A 21,031-nucleotide genomic window follows, 5' to 3' on the forward strand; every position below is an offset into this window, starting at 1 on the left:
GTGCCCCGGGGATGATGTGTGGATTTCCTGCCCTGCAGGACAAAGTCACAGGAGCTGTGTCGATTCGGTGGCCGTTGTGTCAAATTTTCTATCGCACGGCAGGCGCTGCGTCAATTTATCTCTAGAAGTCGGGCTGCGTCGTCCAGTTCAGCTGTGCGTCGTTCAGGTGGGCCGTGCGTTGAATTTTCGGTCGCTACTCTGCTGCTGCATCGATCTCCTCGTTGCGAATTCGGGCTACAGTTCGGTGTGCAGTGAAATTTTCACTGCGGTGCAGGCGTCGTTTCTGGCAGACTGTGCGTCGAATTTCACTGCAAAAGGAGTCCTTCTTGAAGAGATGAAGTCTTTTTGCTCCTGAGACATCAGGGAACAGGAGGCAAGCTCTAACCAAGCCCTTGAAGAGCACTTCTTCACCCCAGCCAGAGAGAAGCAAGGCAGCAGGGCAACAGCAAGGCATCAGTCCTTCACAGAAAGCAGTCAGGTGAGTCCTTTGGGCAGCCAGGCAGTTCTTCTTGGTAGGATGCAGGCTCTGGTTCTAGTTTTCTTCTTCAGGAAGTGTCTGAGTTGGTAGGGGCAGAGGCCCTGTTTATATATCAAAATGTGCCTTTGAAGTGGTGGAGACTTCAAAGAGTGGCTTAGAAGTGCACCAGGTCCCCTTTCAGTTCAATCCTATCTGCCACCGTCCCAGAAGCGGGTGTGGCAGTCCTTTGTGTGAGAGCAGGCCCTCCACCCTCCCAGCCCAGGAAGACCCATTCAAAATGCAAATGTATGCAAGTGAGGCTGAGTATCCTGTGTTTGGGGTGTGTCTGAGTGAATGCACAAGGAGCTGTCAACTCAACCCAGCCAGACATGGATTGGAAGGCACAGAAAGATTTAAGTGCAGAGAAATGCTCACTTTCTAAAAGTGCCATTTCTAAAATAGTAATATTAAATTCAACTTCATCAGTCAGTCAGCAGGATTTTATATCACCATTCTGGCCATACTAAATATGACCTTCCTACTCCTTTCAGATCAGCAGCTACCACTCAAACAATGTGTGAGGGCAGCCCCAATGTTAGCCTATGAAGGGAGCAGGCCTCACAGCAGTGTAAAAACGAATTTAGGAGTTTTACACTACCAGGACATGTAAACTACATAGGTACATGACCTCCCCTTTGCCAACACAGCACCCTGCCCTATGAGTTACCTAGGGAATAGCTTAGGGGTGTCTTATATGTAGAAACTTGTAAATGCGAAGTTGAATTGGCAGTGAAACTGCACACACAGGCCTTGCAATGGCACGCCTGAGACAAGGTTAAGGGGCTAGTGAAGTGGGTGGCACACTCAGTGCTGCAGGCCCACTAATACTAGGGACTCATAAATAAATTAAATAGTCCAATTGGGTATGATCCAATGTTACCATGTTTAAAGGGAGAGAGCATATGCACTTTAGCACTGGTTAGCAGTGGTAAAGTGCGCAGAGTCTTAAAACCAGCAAAAACAGCATCTAAAAAGTGGAGGGAGGTAGGCAAAAAGTTAGGGTTGACCACCCTAAGGCTGTCAGGTCTAACAGTCTGGAACCAAGATAGGTAAGGACTTCAGAGGAAAACCTCTAAAAATGTCTCTTACTACAAAAGAAGGCCCAGGTATAACTATTGGATCCAAAACACAACTCTACAGGACACTTCTGGACCTGTGGATACTCTACCAGGAAAAAGAACTGCTGTGCTGCTGAAAGGATTGCCATTCGGCTGAGCTGCTGTGTTGAAGGACTTTGAAGGACTGCTGTCCTACTGTCCTGCCCAGCTGCCCCCTTGCCTTTGTGAGAAGGACTTGAGCTGAACCCAGGACTCCAGAGTGACTCCAGGGGCTAGTTTTTTGGCCTCCCTTCTAGAGCCCCAGGTATAAAAGGCTCAAACAACGTTTAACTCAGCACCTGGACTATGCCATATGTGAGTCTTCACCATTCACCATTGCAAGCTCTCGTTCAAGAGATCTTCGACAAACATTCAGGACCTCGCAGTGCAGCTCAGTAGCTCCTCAGAACTGACACATCATCTTGGCTGCGCAGCACATTCTCAATACAGGACCTCGCAATACTACGCAACCAGGTGTTAAGGTACTCTTGTTCAGCATGCCCAACTGGATGTCTGTAGGCAGTCCATCCCCAATTACAGCTGGCCTGAACTTGTGATTTTGCCCTGTCTGGCACAATCAGATATCCTCAGTGCTTTCAGACACTTTTTTGGCACTATTCTTACTGAAATCTTTAAAACTGCATATCTCCGGTTCTAATGATTGGATCTTTGTTGTTTTGGTCTTGATTTATTTATTAAAAATTACTCTATTCTTCGAAGTTGGGGTGGGAGTTTCCATGGTTTATATTGTGCCTTTATTATTGTTTAAAGTGCTGCATAAATACTTTATACACTGCCTCTAAGTTGATCTTGACTGCTCCATGTTAAGCTACCAGAGGTTTGAGCTTAGGTTATTTTGGTTGCTGCTTGAGTAAGGTTTCACCTCCCTCAAACAGTAACCCAATTTCCTACAACAATCATGTTGCTTCATACATAATAGCAGTATTGGCGGTATATACAGTGCTCAGAACAACGTGAAATCTGTTCCTCCATTAAAGGTAACCTCATCAGGGAATGTTTGGGTAATCATGTTTAAAAATTACTATTTTAAATAAAAGTTACTCAGAGCAGAAATAAAATCTCATGAACTGAACTGAGACACAACTGTTGAATACATTTCCAATTTAATTGAGTCTTAAATCATATCATTAGCTGATGTTCGTTGCATGATTTTTACACCAAATCCTTTGATGGCTCGGCTCTCTCGTCGCCTTCTCCATGAATTTGCAAGCTTGTCCACCTCCAAAGTTCAAGCAGAAGGGTGGGCATCACTATTCAAAGTGTGCGGGATGGAGCCCCAAAATTCTTCTTCAGGGCATCTACAAAACATTCTTTTAGTTGACAAACTTATATTTTCTCAGCTTTGAAATATACTCCATAAACATTACTTTTCCTTTAACACATTTCAACGGTTTAGCCTGCTTTTCATGTTAAGATGTTTTTGAAGTGCCCGTTTCTGTCTTATCTATGGTGCAAGTGGTCCTGGTAGATAAAGTGGGACCAAACCTTTATTTTAATATTCCTGATGATAGTGCGCTGAGTCCGAATAAGTTTTCCGAGGACCTGTTTATCAATAGTTGTTTACAGGACAAACCTCTTGAATGCGACCTAGGGCCTCAGAGATGGCAAAGGCAGTGTGGTGGGAAGATGGGGCTCAGATGTGTCCTGTTCACTTTCTGTTGCTGGACCAGAACTGGATTCTATAATTCATTAGAGTTTGCGTCTCACTTCTGAATGTTTTTAGTTTGCAAAAAGATTATATTTTGAAACGCCAATGCACACTCCAATGAATTGCTTTCGGCAGAGGTGCTGCAACAATGTTCATAGTGGCCGTTCTGGTCAAGGACATCACCTCACTTAAGAGCCTTGATTGTACTTTCTATGGTGGTGATTATATTGTGAGATAGGGTTGCTTTCCTTTGTAAACCAAGCATATGCCTATTACACATGTTAGAAAAGGGGTAGAATACTGTGGCTATCTCCTTTCTACTGTATCCTGCAAGACTGTAGTAAGTATAAAGACAAAGGGCATATTTACAAGAAAGTGGCGCATCGATTCCTATGCGCCACTTTTCTTGCGTGACCAATGCCCCACCTAACGATACCATGGTTGGGATGTATTTACAATAAAGCGCACCTTAGTGGTCATAAGGAGAAAAGCATCAACATTTTCAACGTTACTGTGGCACTGCTCCGAGTAGGAATAAAAAATGCAGGAAAAATGGCACAGGGAAATGTAAATTTCACTGCTCGATTTTTTCGGGCCACCCTGCATCGGAACCCCCTCCTACACACAGTATGCCTGGTGCAGGCATAACGTGGCGCAAGGGTTTACAAAGCATTGCCTCATTTTGTAAATATGACGCAGAGAAAGGCCTCCTTAATGTGGCCTTAGCGTAAAAAATAAAATGATACTAGGGCAGCACAAAGTGGTGCTAGGGGACTGTAAATATTTCCTAGAGTACCTTAATTATACAAGCAGGCTAAGGAATAGGAATCACAGCTCTCCGTTTTTAAAGAATAATTAGCAGTTTGTTATATGAGGTGGCCGGTGATGATACAATTTGAAATTAAACACACAGTAAATGCTTCACGACCAATATGCTGTAGCATCACCGCCTCCACCCCCCCAGCACAAAAACTTCCAGCATCATTGGCTTTCTGGTAGGCTTATTACAAAATCCCCATTATATTTCAGGGGTGCCAACAGCAGCGGAGTTGCTCCGCTGAACTTTGCATGCAAAGGAGAGAAGAAAAGACAACCAAATCCAAAGACCTGCCAGTTTATACCGCCATCACATGCACTTATGGTCAGACATTTGGCTACCTGCCTCTGTTCTGTTGTTGTCCATACAGTACCTATTTGGTGTGTGATGGAAGCTTGAGATATTGGTTGTGACTTTCTTTTGAGGCTGTACGGAAGAACTGAAAGCGTATAATATATATGTGTGTGTGGTACAAAAAAGATGTTTTAAGTACTTTAGGAACCCGTTGCGATATTTTATTAATCTTGTATTTCATGTTCACTCTGTCATTTATTGTCGATTTTTTGAGTTTAACAATGTCACTACCTTAATGCCATTATGTAAAAGGTGATGTGACAACACTTTCCCTAACACCATACAGGTAGAAAGGTCATGTGATTTGATCAGCAACTGAACATTTGAATGAGGTCACTTCCACTTTCTGCATTTGTTGAATTGAAGCCCATGTCTTACCTTAATAGTTTTGGCCATTGCAAATACATATTGCCTCGATCCTTTACCAGCCAGGAAGTTCAAAGGCTATTATTGTCTTCTTTGATTTTGTTGATGTACTCAATTTGAATGAGTACACGTGCACCATCAACATCACATTTCTGCCCTTCAGCAGAACTGCTGTAGTGGAAGTGAAATAATGTACTATTTATCAATACAAATCCGTTCTGCTTGTTTTACTTCTCAGGAGCCTGTCACAGTTTTTTCTCATGTTGTGACAATCTCCAGCCTTCTGCCTGCCACATCCTACAACTGCAGCGTCACCACTGTAAGTCATCAGTCTCCCAGCATCCCTGCCTTCGTGGTTATCACCACTCTGGGTGAGAGCAGCATTCTTCTTACTCTACTCTGCAAGCAGTCTGTATTAATGTGACTAAAATCCCTTTGACCGCGAAGGATAATAAAATTGTTACAGAATAGGACTGATCTTGTGAATGTTTTGATATCTAGCTCATGAATATTAAAGTAGTGGGGAATCGAATAAACTGTTACTAATTACTAATGCCTCTGTTTTACACCCTTAGGTCTATTTTTGAGATTATTTATTCCATTGGGTGGGGTCAGAAATGGTCAACTCACAGTGGTTTGCCCTGGCATCCTATGTCAGCTGTAAAGATTTTCTAATTCAGGGGTCCACAAACTTTTCTGTAATAATGAACAGCTACTAATATGAGTGATGTAAAAGTGACTACACCATCGCAGGTTGTCAACAGTGATCACCGTAGTGCATTAGGCAGGGTTGAAAACAGTGAAGTACAAAAGCATTTTTAATTTTAATTTGGTATGGCTCTAGGTGGGTAATACAGTAACACTTATAGGTGTAATCCCCGGCTCCTAAGTGAAAATAGGAGTAATAAAACTCTCCAACCCATATATTAGCTTTAAATACATTTTGAAAATGGTTATGACCTCCTCATCTCAGTGACCCCAAGACCTCTCTACTGCAAATCGTATCAGTGTTTCAAATCTTGGCAGATGCAACGGGCCTAACTGAGAACAGGCCCAAATCCACTTATGTACCTTTAACTGACACATAAAAACGTTAAGGCCACCTTTCCCCATGAAATGGGTGACTCAAAACTTTAAATACAAAGGTGATGTATAGTTATTTTAGCTATGTTTTAGACATGTCCTTTAGGCAAGCCAGGCTACATTTTATTCAGCTTTGCTTTATTTTTCTAGCATTAACTACATTTGCAGTGTTGTTTTCTTCTCACTATCTAGTTGCTCTTTTGCCTAGGAAAGCATCACGTTCTTAGCACTGCATTAATTTCACTTTGTGCTTTCCGCAAGGCTGCAGTCAGATAGGGTTGCCGGCATAAGTGGTATGCTGTGTCTCCGACATTCACAGAAACTTACACATCCTTACATGGGAACATCAGTTGTTTTATTATAAAACACTTCTCCGTCCCATATATGTTAGAGGGAGATTCAAGCCAGATGACCACAACTGCATGCTGATTGCTGAACGTCTTCACTACAGCTGCTTGCTTGGACTGCCGAATCCCTGGACTATATGGGGACATGTGTTTTTCTAGACAACAGGTTTCCTTGCTCAGGTGTGGGGGATGATGCCTTTCCCACTAAAGGGCAGATTAGGGCTTATTACGCTGTGCTCTAACATAGCTCAAGTAGGAAATACATATATTATTCCTGGTGACAGTATGGTGGGACTATTTTTGTGTTTCACTCTCCTTGTCACAATTTTGCTTCTAGCGTGTTTTATCATCCTAGTTATTGCAATATATGCCATTCTATTTAAGATGCAGTTATTTAAATAAATCCTATTGAACTATACTCTGCTTCTGTTTGTCTTTGCCTGTGTGAGACTAATGTAACTGAGAGAAACAGATGAGATCTGACCGACCACTATTCCCCTGAGGAGTCCTCTCTGTCATGCGCCCGGTTGCCACAATCATCCCTGCTCTTGGGTGGAGATAAGGCACTGCTAATTGGACAGAAAAACCCAGATTAGGCTGATAGGTATCACATGGTGTGGGATTGTACTCAGTACCCCACAATGCAGGTGATTCTGCCACCCAAATCCAATAGTCTCATTAGGATAATGAGAACCTACATGACATGGCGCCGCCAACGTTTGGTTAGGCACTAATTCTCCCTAAGTATCTCTGTCTCACTATGTGCTAAAGGCACCTCAATACTATACACAGAGACATCTGTGGTATTGAGGATTTCCTCCTCAGCTAAGTAGGTAGTGCCTAACTAACGCTGTAGGTTGTTGAAGGTTGAACCCTAAAAGGATTAATCCCCATTTGTTGTCCTTATCTCTGAACAAATAACTTTACCATTACCATGGCGAACCCACAACCGGTAGTAATTGCAGCAAACATGCGACTACCCCTCACTGCACACTTACTGGCAAATGGCCTAATGGGCCAGTGGGTCAAGTTACATGTTTTGTTGAGGCTCATCCAGCCTACAGAACAGAAACATTTTATTCTTGGGTCACTTTTCCAGCAGTTGATGGGAACACAAATACATTTGATCACTACACACCTGCTAACATACCTGCATAATACAGAGCTTATGCATATTTTGAGATATCTCTATCTTATCAAGACTATGATAATTGGCTTGATGGCACCCTACCACGTACAATACTACACAGAAGGTTAGGAATTTGAGCAATTATGGTCCTACCTGGCCTTTATTGGCCACATACACAGCGCACCCTGAAGCAGCAAACTTGGCGGTAGCTGTGGTTCGCCACCTATATACAGAGCTCACCGAACATACAGACAGTTACTTACACTTAATTACTGTGAACTTTAAATACTAATCCAGCACATGCTGCCCCAGCACAACCACATGGAGTCACGCCAGACATTAATTCTGCAACTGTACATTCGATCATGGGTAAAGTATCCGACAAGGGGGAGGAAATTCCATTTTGGTTAGCTCGAAAAATTAATGCCTGGAAGCAGTTTTTCCCCATACGGGTCCTCAGGATAAACATAGAATACTCACTATGTGCTTACCATTTTGGATGGTTCCCACAGTAGATAACTGCAATACTTGGGGAACGGTATTTGTCACACTCTATACTACTCCACAGGGTACACCAACACTTGTCAATCTCCTGGGGTTGTTAAAACAAATTCAAGACGAATATGGAGCTGCTCTGGCCCTGGATTTGGAGATTAAATTAATGGGCAATTTTGCCACAGTGTTCTTAGTAATATTGAGGAATCTCAAAGGGGAGGCAGTTGCACTAGCAGTGCGTATGCGGATCCGGGACACTCCTGCAAGGGATCAAGAACGTGAGCTGCCAAAGATTATCGCTGAAATCTACTCTAGTATTGGTCGACATAGTCTGAGGGCCAGACCCATTAAGCCACAATTACAAGGTAGATATAATAAAGATTATACCAAGCAAGCACCTGGAGGTTAACAAAAATGCTGGGATAAAAAACAAACACCTAAAAAAGAAAGGGGACAATCGGAGACCCCTCAAAGCTGCTATTGTCTTAGAAATAGAGATAATATCAAAACACCTGACAGATATCATTATACTGATGCACACTAATCCCATTCCTTCCAGGACTCACCAAAAAAACGCAGTGAGAGAGGTGGGCGGTCAGAGCAGCGAACAGAGTACGTGAAACGAAGAAAGGACTCACAGTACTCGTCTGAAGTTTCTACTAAGAAAGAAGAGAAACTTCCCCCCCAAAAAAACAATTAAAAAAAGAAAAGTGGCTGCAGTTGCAATGCAACATGCCACACAGGAAGAGGGCTTTACTGAAGAACAGAAAGTGGGCACTAGCACTGCTAGTCAGTACAGCAGAGGTCACAATAGTTTGCCAGCATCTGGAGGTGTAAGCAGCTGGGGACTTCTTACAAGTTGAAACTCCGGACATGCATGTTTCCATGCCTGATAAGGTGTATAAAGTAACTATACAGTTAGAAGGAGACAATTAACGCACAGTCTACACCATCTTTTGGAATCGCATTGCTACCATATATGATATTTTGCTGGCCGAGAAGGATTAGCCACCAAAATTTGTCCGTAATCTCCCTTATGGGTAAGAAATAATTGAAAAATCTTTCCCGTCCCTTGTGCCAGAAAGCTTGTAGAAATACACACCATTGATTGGGCAGTGGCGCAGGCACCTGCGTTATATCGCAACCACATAGAGTGGGATAAAGATTCCCCCTATCATGTAATGCCCACGAAATCCCAACCCCATACGCATTCCCAATATCCCATGAAGCAAAAGCACCTGTAAGGGAAATCCACAAACAATTAGAGAACCAGGGAGTAATTGAACCCTGTGTTTCACCAATGTGCAATCCATTGTTCCCCGTAGCTAATACAGGCCATTCATACAGAATAGTCTGGGGTGGCAGTTGCTACAGAACATAACTCGTCACAATGGGATTTCTTATTGCCAAGAGGGATATAGTTTATAGTAAGATATTGCTGCTCTGCACAACCACCACTAGTGACTGAATGGCAACATGGGATGAACTATTGTGCCGCAGCAAAAAAAAGCCAAATACAAATCCCCTGGCTTACCTGAGAAGCATATAAAGATCGGGGGAGTGGATGAATTATACTGATGGCTCTAATTTGTACGGTCAGCAAACTGACTGCGATTGTGGGTATTGTCTACTTGTCAAATAGGGGTAAATCTCACAATTGTGCAGCACTGTTAATGTGTTTTTATTAACACTGTTGTATGCAACCTAAAAACCAATAAAGAGTGTTATAAAAAAAACAGTGCTAACAGAGCAATCAGTTTGCATTAGTCATGTATTTTAATATTTGATTTCCAAACTTGTAGCATGGCATTGATTTTTGAAAATAATTGTCCAATGTGCACCTGAAATGTTTTGAATGTACTCTATTACTGATTTGTAAATTAATCTTGTTTTCTTTGCCTAGTTGCAGAAATTAACCCTAATGTGGTCGTTATATCTGTGCTGGCTATTCTAAGCATTCTTCTGATTGGTTTATTGCTAATAACCCTAATAGTACTCCGACGGAAGCATCTACAAATGGCCAGGTAAGTGAGATGCTAATTTGTACCACTATAAGAAGAAATCCTCAAAGAGGCTTCCGCTTCCCTTTCCCATTCTCTAATAAACAGGAAAGAATTTAGCTTACTGAAATACCATGGCCCAGATTTAAGAGGGCCTAGGTTCACCTTAGCGTAATTTATTTGACGCTAACATGGACTTTTCCCCATGCCGTATTTACCAAGAGGCGTTACATTATGCAAAGGGGGGCATTCCCCCATTAGGGAGGCCGAAAAAATGGCACAAAGAAATCTAAGAGATTTCTTTGTATAATTTTTTTCAGCACTTTTTATGACTGCTTAGAGCAGGTGTTAAAAGGGGACACACCATTGTTTACAATGGGCCCCTGTTAGAACAGCCCCTATGTACTGTTCAGGGTTAGCGTCAATATTTTGGTGCTAACCCTGAACAGAACATCAACAGCATCAAAAATTTTAACGCTATTGCCCCCTAACCTGAGCCATGGTGCACTGTGTCTTAGATACGACGCACACACATTGTGGCGATAGGGGAGCACTAAGAGGCACAAGTAATGTGGCGCTGCTCTGGGTGCAGCACCACTTTCCTTAAATCTGCCCATATGTTTCCTATCCTTAGTCAGGATTAATTAAGATCCCAATGCCATTTCATTTTACTTAATTAGATATTAGGCAGATTTGATTGGTCAACTGATTGATTGGCTGATTGATATATAGTGTATATGCAGCATGCTGTACAACATTAGAGAGATCTCCATGATGTGAGCTGCTAGCCTCAAACACATAGCAACTAGGACAGCAGGTGTTATCAAATACAACTTAGAGACTGACAGATTTGTACTCCATTGTTGGGGCATTCCGTACTTTACCCACTTGCACAGAAAAAAAGCTGCTCTTTTGGCTCTAGTTTTTATTTTGAAATGCTTAGCACACAGAAGTCAACTTAACACAGTGCTCATATTTTTCAGAAAATAGAGGAATGGTGACAATTACATATGACTGGAAATTGCCAAAACAGATTAAAAAATAACACAGTCTGGCCAAATTAGTGGGTCTCCTCTAACTAATTTGTATTCCCTATACCCGGATGATTAACCTCCTCCTATTGAGCTGTTTGCCACAGCAATTGTTTAACTTTATATAAATGTCTGCAAACCTACCCCTACCATAATACCCTTGCTGATGTCGCCCATCTAACACTACTCTCAGAGTTTTCAATTCTTATGCATGTCACTCTGATGTAGCTGCAAGGTATTATGTTGGCACGGTATAAAATACCAAAAAGTAACTAATAAATAAACAGGTGCCATCTTGTGACACTATTCAGTGGTTAGCCACTATCAAGGGTGTTTCCCATTCTTGAATTTAGGAATGTGCTTTCAACTAGGCTTCTGTGTTGAACTGAAATCAGGGATGGCAATTTCACAAGAAAAGAACAATGAGGATAACAGTGAGAATGTGGACTATTAGTTGGGGTGGATAGTAGTCTACTGAAAGCAACAATGTTACTAATCGTGTTAGGTGCAGTAAAGGTTTCTGTAATTTAAACCTGAACTCAACCCTGTTAGCTATGGATCAGATTAGTCAGGCTTCACTCAAGAAAATGTGTAAAGCATTTAGAAGTACTATAACAGTTAAAAAGTCAGAAACATAACACAATAAAAATTCCACTTCAATTTATAAAAATAGAGAATATTTCAATGAACAAAATGGCATCCACATGGCAAAAATCCAATGGGTGGAAACAGAGATATGCATTTTTAAAGTTTTAAATGAAAATAGAGCCAAAAAGTGCAATGTGGCAACTGTGGGCAGCTGGTCACAGTAGACTGGGGCAAAGTCCAAAGTTAATTTGGATCACAGTCAGTCGCTGGTCAGTTACAGGGAGTGGATTGGTCCCAATCAAAGAGTTACATTCTCTCTTAGAAACAGTTCTGGACAGGTTGTTCAGCATCAAAGACAACAGGCTAAATCTCAACCAGGGCTCACCAATGACTGGTTGGAGAAGCACAGGGTCCCAATGCAGTTGTTGACAAAGACTGGATGGCTTGGAGCATGAGAAGTTCTTGATTTATGCCCAAGAAATTGCCTCAAATTTTATTGAGTGTCAGTCAGGGACGATTACGGTGAAGTCATAGACATTCTTTCCTTGACACTTTTCTGAAGCTCAGGATTCTCTTAGCAGAGCAAGCCTGCAGGTTGAGCCCACAAATGTTCAGTCACATAACAAAGGCCCCTGCACACTCAGGCCTGAGAGCTCCTGGATGAGTTTACAGGGGGGGGGCTCCGAATACTTTGCAGCAGGGTGCTACGAAGTTTCATTAATCCACTACGAATGGTTTGACATTGTTGGATGCAGCTTTAACATCAGTACCAGTGAATAACACAGGGAGTGCTGGTGGATGTCTTATCCCACCAATAGGCAGGTCACAGTTCTACATCCGGTCTCTTGATGAAAAGTTGCCAAAAATGTCCTATTAGGCTTATGCAGGGGAAGTACACTCTGGCATCAGCCATGGGTTCCAGGACCTCAAGAACAGCACTTGGGGGTCAGAACTGACTCTAACATAAGCCAAAAGCAGGGTCCATGGTGGGTCCAGTTCAAAATGTTCAGCTGGGCTTTGCAGGAAAGTGGGCTTCTTTCAGCTTTTGTGCAATTTATCATAACAGGAGACACCTGGCTCCTGATGTCCACTTTTTTGTCCTATGTACAGATGGGAGCAGAAACAGCCCTAGTGGGTTCTCCTCACAGGTCTCAACAGCAGGTGCAGTCCTTCTTCTGTCTTCCAGAGTTCCAGTAGTGTTCTGAAAAAAGTACTAAGGGATAACACTTTATTGCCTGGCACTAGCCTGTAGGTTGGGTGACTCCTGGCCCCTACCTAACCAGTACAGGAAAAGTTTCCAAGGGTTACTCTAACCACTTCTGTAGCAATTCCTGTTTGCCTGGCAGCAAACAATACCTCACTGCACTTCTCTACCCAAAACCAGCATGGCAGAACATACATTTCCTGATGTAGAGCTCCTGTGCACATCCTAGAGTTGTGGCCAGTTAAATGAGCAACCTTTTTTTGGTCACTCAAAACTGGCTCAGAGGGAAAGCTCCCACTGGAATTGGAGACTGGCTGGCTAGAAAGACAAAAAAGAGGCACGCCCATGTGTGAGGTAAATCTGCCAGTGATAATGTGGGCATCTTTTGAAGGTATTCAAATGGCTTGGCAGAGCCCCAAGCCATCCTGTCAAGAAAAGGTCAACCCCTCACCACAACCAAGATGTTTGTCTTGGCTGTGAGAGTCAAATCATACCTCGTCAAGTATCTATTCAGTTCCTGGGTGACAACTGGAAGCTCACCCAACGGGGCTTCTAGAGGCTTTAGGTAGGTATGAGTGACTATTTAAAAGTACCTTTTCTATAATAATTAGTACAAATCTGACTTTACCAGTGAACTGGGCTTGTAATAAAAAAAAAGTCCAAAAATGAATTTTGTAGCCCTTTTCTAGGCAGCGGGACCATTAACTTTAATAATGTATCCTAGTGCTGTCCTTTGGAAAGCTAACCTTTCTTCAGAAAAAATAGCTTTTATTGTATTGTCACTGTAAGGACATGTTTAACTTCACAATTTTACCTGTCTTACTTTTAAATATCATGCACCCTGACTTATGGAAATGTAAAGCCTATTAAGTAGTGGCTTCTTCATATTTAAAAAGAGGGTTAAGGCTTGTCAAAAAGGGTTAATTTTCAGTTTAAGGCTGAACAGCCATGCTACTGGTGGCAGATCTGCATTCATGTTGTGCATTATCACTTTAGTGTGAGCATAATACGTGCTGCAGTCCACTAGTGACATTTCAGTTGCAGGCCATGGGTACACTTGGTACCATATACTAGGGACTTAAGTGCAAGTTAGATATGCTAATTAGGAGTACTGTCAATCTCAACATGTGTTAGAAGGGTCAGAGCACATGTACTGGGATCTGGGTAGCAGTCCACAAAGTAAAATAAAAAAACAAAAAACACAATGGCATAAGCCAAAATAATTGCGGGTGATCATGCAAAAAGAGACATCTTCTTACAAGAACATATTTTTAACATGAACAATATTTCTGTTGATTGCCTAGACACCAAATTAAGTTAGAATTAATGTTTTTTATCTTAATTAACTTAGTACATTCCTGTTGATCACTCCATTTCTTCCTTTCCATCAAAGCTATATTATATCAGAATTATCAGCACTTAACTGAAGCTGACTTCAGGCTATCCAGTAGATTAAGGCTTTCAGTTAATAGACACGGAATTCAAAGCTCCAGATTTGAAAGACACTGTCATAAAGCTGAGTGCCATCTGTATATACTTTTATCTTATCTGATAAACTTATCCAAAGCTGAAATACTGTAACAAGATAATTATTGGAAATAACAAATTGGAAAGGACAGCATGCACAGTGGAAAATAGGAGCACCTCTTTCTTTACATTATGAGCATACCACAAAACCATGCAGACAGTTACTCGTGGCCACTTCCACCTTGACCAGCCTGTCTGAAAAGAGCATTGTCCGTGTTGTCAAAAAGCACAATTAGATCAAGAGGAGCAGGACTTCCTTAGGAACAATATCAATGAGTTTCAATAATTTGTACAGTATATCCATTTTTGCTGTTACAGTCAAAATGCCCTCCCTAAAAACATACTTAATAGCATGAAAGCACTGATCAGTCCCCTAAGATTCTTTTAACTGGATGACCACCATCTTCCCTGTCATTTAGAAATGGCTAGCAGGCCTGGCATGGGCCTAACATTAGAGGGACATTAATGATCTAGGTTAGATATATTTTGGGATGTACTGCACCATTGCCTGTTGATCTAGTAATCAGGAGGTCAATGACAGAAGTAGGTACTTTATTGTGAGTTTATGAGCCTAGAAGAGACTTAAACTAAGGAGACTAATTAAATCTATAGGTTTAGTCTCCATGTCCTGGGCAATGAAATTCCTCAGTCTTCAGTAGTAATGCCTCAACAGACTGCAATTGTTTCAACTTCAAAAGGATTAAGTAAAAAGCTAGTAGGAATTTGTGTCCTTATAAACTATTCAGAAAGGATTCTTATTTAACTGTCCCAGAGTGACATGTTTCGTTTTTTTAAAAAAAATAATTATGGAATTACCTACATTTGAGTACAGAACTGATACACAAAAAATTCTGTTGTCCTCGACAAAAGAATGATAAAAAAATTTCTCTTTCATCAAATTCAACAGGGCAGTAGAAAAAGTTTGTTGGTCTATTTAAGTGCTCAAGATAATTTATCTGCTTATGAGTGGACTCTGTTTTTTAGCTTTTCTGTTGGAAAGCTTACTTCTGTTTCTGCCATCTGACACTAACTCACTGATGGTGGTGTTTTTCATTTTCTAGATCTAGGGTGCCTAGGATGCTCAAACCTGGATTTCTAGAAAAGGTTTAGGGGTTGTAGGAAAGTCATCAGTTTTGCCTTGATCACCCCCATTTGTTTGACTGATACTGGTGGTTACTGACTCTGAAAGTGCCCTGGGCTCATCAAACTAGGCCAGGGCTAGTCCTCTGTCCTTAAAAGTATATGGTGTTTGGTATGATTATAATTAGGGCTCCCGGTTTTATGGTGTTTATATTTTTAACACTTCCGTCTGTATTTATCCATTTTTTTTTGGGCCATGTTATTGGCCTTTATCCATATTTATTTTGTGTTTTTAGGATAAATGGAGTAGCAAAATGGTACATTTCCACATTTATTTAACTTTTAGATGTGCACGCATAAATGGAAGCTTGTCGGGCTTTAGCAAATCAAGCAGCCACATATAACAAAACACTACATCCATACATGCATATTAGCTTTTTACTACAAATATATATTAGCATATGCCTGCATTTAAGGAAATCGGATCCTGTTTTTTAACTCCCTATCTGTTTATCTGCTTAGCTTTTGCCTGGAATTCATGAAAGACAGAATGGAGAGTCTTTCACATGAAGCACAATTTTCAGTAATTTTCTGCTTTTAAAAATAAATGCATACTGAAAACACATTGTTTTCTGTCAGTTTTTTTATGTAAAAATCTGTAAAAATGGAAAACTGGGAGCCTTAATTATAATTGGCCCAAACACCCTACTTTAGATCCCTAGTATATAATAGGGCAGGAAGGTTTAAAGACCCCAGTGGACTTAATGCACTTAAATGTACACTGTTGTGGTGTCTGATGTCACTTTAAAGCCAGCCCTCCCTTGCATGCTGGTTTTAAAACAAAACTAGGTCCAAATTCAACTTAGGAATTAAAAGTAATTCCAAAGTTTAAAACTACCTTTTTATTACATATAAGGCACCCCTAAAGTCTGCCCTTAGTGACCCAAAGTTAGGGTGCCTTGTTATAAAAAGCAAGGACAATATAAAATGTGTAAAACATGGAAAGACTTTATTCAACTTTAATAAACTCTAACTTTTGATTGGAGTTAGCTGGCAACTGGATTCAAAGTATCAAAATAATAGTTACCATAAATCTAAAAACTTGCATGGCCAGATTTATTATAGCTTTTGAAAGAAAGTCGTTTTGGGGATTTACTATCCTGAAGGTACCTAAAACAGCCCTTTAGCAGCCTCTTCTGATTGGTCAGCCTTTTTACAGCCTGAGGCAAGCTGCTCCCTGACTAGGTATGAAGAGGCCTGGAGCCATTTAGTGGGACATTTGGTGGAACGAGATCTGTTTCCTGGAGAAGACAGGACAGGAAGGGGGCTGGAGAGATAAACTAGATTACAAAGGCAGAAGAGCAGCGGTGATAGGACTCAGGCAAGCCCCCACTTCTTTAATCCCCAGCCAGATGGGAACCCCCCTAATTAGATTAGAGGATGGTTGGAAGGGGAGTGCAGGAAAAAGCTAGACACACCTGTGGGTTTGGCTAGCCAGGCCTGCACTCTAAGGAAAGAATCTCTCCATTTTTGATTTTGGAGATTTGTGCACTCTGGGACAAACAATATGCCACACTTCCAAGGAAGTGGTCATGACGGAGTGTGGCAACTTTAACCCTATTAGTTGGAGTACCCCCCTTGACAGCCCAGAATGGGGAATACATTTGGGTGAGCTGCTGGAGCCTCTCAGACCACTGCCTGGAATAACAAGAGAAGAAGGACTACCCTGCTGGACCCTTGGATTGCACCACAGAAGGCTTGCACTCAGAAGGACTGCACCTTCTGCACTCTAAAGGCTTCACCAAAAAAAAGACTGTGTCTGTCTTAAAGGGAAAGGAGTGGCCTCCCTGAGCAGCAAATGGTGGAAAGGTACTGGAAGAAGTCACCTGTATGCCAAAGAGAGGATCCCCCAGCTGACCAGTTGCAACTAGATTTATCCTGGACTGTGAAAGTGCATTGTGAGAGATGGAGTCCTAGCACCCAAGTGGCAAACCAGAGCTTCTGAACCCCTGGCCAGCACTAGAGGACACGTCTCTCCCCAAAGGAACCAAGAACCTAAAGGACTATTACTCCCAGACCGATCTACAATGAGTTCCTGACCCCCACTTAGAGTGGGTACCAAGCTCTTTAAGTCAAACCTTTGGGCTATTTGCAACCACAACCAGGCCCATTTGCATTGGAAGCACGCCGCTCGCACAAAGAATCAGCATGAGCCACCACAAGTTTATCTCTGCACCCAGCAAACATTGCCTGATGATGTGGAGCAGCACCACAAGACTCCAGCCTGGGACTCCCAACTGGCTCTTCATACCTCACCAACTATCACCAGTGACACTTTCCCTGCTCTTGGCTAACTTCTACCCTGTAAATGGGAGTCTTGGCACAAAACTTGGGACGGTAAAACTTCAGCAGGACTAATCTGGAACTGTATCTGACTCACGCTCCATCACGGTTGGCTTCACCTGTTAGATTTGACCCATTCCAAAATAACCAGATACCCCAGTTTATTCTTTACAAATCATATGTCTGGTTCCAGATATTGGATTTTTGACTTTCTGGGGTCCTTTTAAAGATAAATTATTTTGTTGTTTTTATAAATTATTGTAGGATTTTTATTGTGTTTTGTCTCTTACTTGTTCTCTGTTTTGATGACATTGAATGATTTACACTTACCTGTCTCGGAAGTTAAGCCTAACTGCTCATTGCCAAGCTACCAAGGGCTGAGCAATGATTAGTTTATTGAGGCTTGACTGGACCTTATTATGACTATGACCTACTATTAATTCATCTTTCCTACAGGTGTCCATCATGCTAGATAGCAATTGAAATTCTAGGGCAGATGTATGTCATGTTGCAGGAGCAATTGCAACTCTGAGGTAAAAGAACCTCGAGGAATAGTTTCAGTAATTATTGAAACAATAGTATTTCAAAATTTTGGAAGATAGAGCAGGACTGATATTCTTTAAAACAGTAATGCAGTTTTCTGAAATATGTCTTTCAGTTTGTAGGTGGACCAAATGCAAATCTAGGAATCAAGGTTTATTTTTTTGGGAAGCTGATGTTTGAAGATTGCACTTTTAGTCAGCCTGTCATTTTTTGGTCATAGATTGTCAAATGTGAAGCCTAGGGATTTACTGCGTGCAACCCAAGGAAGATAAACAATGAGCACAGATTGATTTGTGAACCAGGTTTGGACACTAAGGGCTTGATTACAATCTTGGCGGACGGGGTTACTCCATCACAAACATGATGGATATCCTGTCCACCATATTAAAATCCTGTCATACCCTATGGAGATCATAATGCGGTGGATGGAATGTCCATAACATTTGTGACAGAATATTCAATCTGCCAAGATCATATTCAGGCCCTAAATTAGCTTTGTGTGTGATAGATTATAAGAGCTTTTAGGTCCAGTCAGTGTTAAAAAGCATCCATATAAGATTTCAGGAATGGGCTATCATCTGAGGAGACAGCTTTCAGGTAATGCAGGGTTCTCATTGGCATAGTAATGGCTAGAGGAGTTGCCATTTGGCCCCTTGGCATCTGGCTGTTTGATATACATGCTGAACATATATGATAATAGAACAGAGTCCTACAAATGAGAGGGAAGAGCAGGGAAACTAAAGAACTGAAGTGCCACTAATTGTGATATTCCAGTCAGGTAGCTGTTGAATGCCACCATGCTGATTCTCAGCAATAAGGATAAGTTGGATAGTAGTACCTCATGATCGTCTGTCGTACACGTTTCAGAAGGACCCAATGCAATTGCACAGCACTAGCAAGGCATCAGTCTGTACCATACCTTTGCCTTTTCAGAGCTACATTTTCATTTGAATCTTGAATGAAATATAGAATTCTGGCCTGTATTTATGCTTTTTTAGCGCCACATTTGTGCCGCTTTTTGATGCAAAAATGGCACAAACCTACAAAATACAATTGGATAGTATGAGAATTTGTTCTGGAATAATATTAGGGTAGCATAACACTTTGTGTGCAAGGATCCTGCATTGCATCTCTTCTTTGGTACCCCTACTCCAGTATTGTGACTGTCCTTAGTGGGACTATTCACTTTATGCATCCATGCTGCCACAATAGCTACCCCTGTTTGTGAGGTGTTTAAATAATGTGTATGGCTACACTGCACATAGAAGCAGCACAAATTGACACTACCTTCAACTAAAAAGTGAAAATAGCATACTAACCATGATACATTGAGTTGGGCCATAGAAATGAATGAATCTCTCTTTGATATCTTGAGATAAAAGTTTTGATAATGTCAAAAACCATGTCAGCGTAGTACACTCTATTTTGTATCTAATATAATTTTCTAGTCATGTTACTTATTGGAGAACAGATGCTGATGAACAAAAGGAAGACCATGTACATGCTCCTTGAGCCGCAATGGATGCAAATGCTCTCAGTGATGGAAACATATGTTTAACTGGATCAAAACATCAATCACACTCATTATTTTTGCTTATGTGTATTGAATATTGCATTTCCCTAGCATATTGCTACTTGCTAGGATCCCAAAAGCACATTTTTTATTTAAGGGATAATGTGTTGCTCCTGTCTGTTGTCTGACTCATGCAAGAGTCAGACAACAGAAGTCAGCAAGATTTTAAATCAAAAGAAGAAACTTTCTCCATCAGTTTACCATGTCTTCACGTTAAATTATGTTTCCTGCTATTCTATTGATTTCAGAATTTCTTTCCCATGGATTCCCTTTGTAGCAACAAGAGTGTAAACATCTATCATCTCCTTTCAGGCTTCACTCGGTGTATGTAGTATCATGCCACCTGTGGCCATCTTTGAGGTTCGCATTCCTACTCTCTGACATCCACGTCTGGCAGAATACGTGGGCTAGTGTCCCTCTCTGGAACTGTGCTTTACCTATCCTTAAAAAAACTGATTAGATGACACTTAATATTAATACTGTATTTTACAGAATTTTGAAGTTCTCATTTAAATATATATTATGTTCATCTACTTTTTTACAGGGATTGTGGGGCTGGGACATTTGTAAATTTTGCGACACTGGAACGAGATGGGAAGCTTCCATATACTTGGTGAGTGTCCAATTGTATTCAGAAATAACTTCTCACTGGAACTTTGTTCAACAAATTATTGGATTCTGATCAAGCGTGTACTGCCTTAAATACATTACTTGAAGTTTATGGCCTAATGTGAAAATAAATAAATATAGATGGGTAACAGTAAACTAAGGGGATGTTTTTCACTGAGGGGTTCTGAGCGATATCAAATAGACAATGAGAGTGAAACTCAAGTTGTCTATAATGTCACTCAGAACTCCCAGTTGCAAAACATCCCTGTAATTCACTTTTTCCCCATGTATAATTTTATGTTATGTATGGCCCCAAAAAATATCTGCCCCGGCTTTCAACTGCTAAGCTGTGAGTATTGAGGAAGCCATAAATAAAATGGCCTCTGTTATGTATTCCTGTCCCAAAGGTTAAGGAAAAAAACAAACATACCTGCAATCGTTGACCCACCCCCGCCACCTTCCCTGCCTTCCTTCCCCTGCTGCAGCTATGGAGTGGATTATGAAATTCAGAAACTGAAATAAAGGATAGAGACTGTCTATGAGAGTCACACTAAACAATCACTTTCAAGTAAAAAATAAGCGAATCATATGTTTTGAACTGGTCACCCTGGAGTATCCTACGGTTCAATTTTTCCAGTGCACCAAACAAATTTAAATAA

At 41.3% G+C, this 21,031-nt stretch overlaps 1 protein-coding gene across 4 annotated transcripts in view; it reads left to right on the forward strand.

Annotated features, from left to right (window-relative positions):
- The window catches only part of PTPRO (protein tyrosine phosphatase receptor type O), an 814,046-nt gene that overhangs the window by 629,072 nt on the left and 163,943 nt on the right, over nt 1-21,031 (forward strand). For all 4 annotated transcript variants that reach the window (XM_069228459.1, XM_069228458.1, XM_069228461.1 and 1 more), the window contains exons 14-16: nt 5,059-5,191; nt 9,778-9,898; nt 20,308-20,376. In XM_069228459.1, the coding sequence (XP_069084560.1) occupies nt 5,059-5,191; nt 9,778-9,898; nt 20,308-20,376 (323 nt within the window). The remainder of the gene's footprint in view (nt 1-5,058; nt 5,192-9,777; nt 9,899-20,307; nt 20,377-21,031) is intronic.

Source organism: Pleurodeles waltl, chromosome 4_1, assembly GCF_031143425.1.
Source record: "Pleurodeles waltl isolate 20211129_DDA chromosome 4_1, aPleWal1.hap1.20221129, whole genome shotgun sequence".
Taxonomy (NCBI): Eukaryota; Metazoa; Chordata; class Amphibia; order Caudata; family Salamandridae; genus Pleurodeles; species Pleurodeles waltl.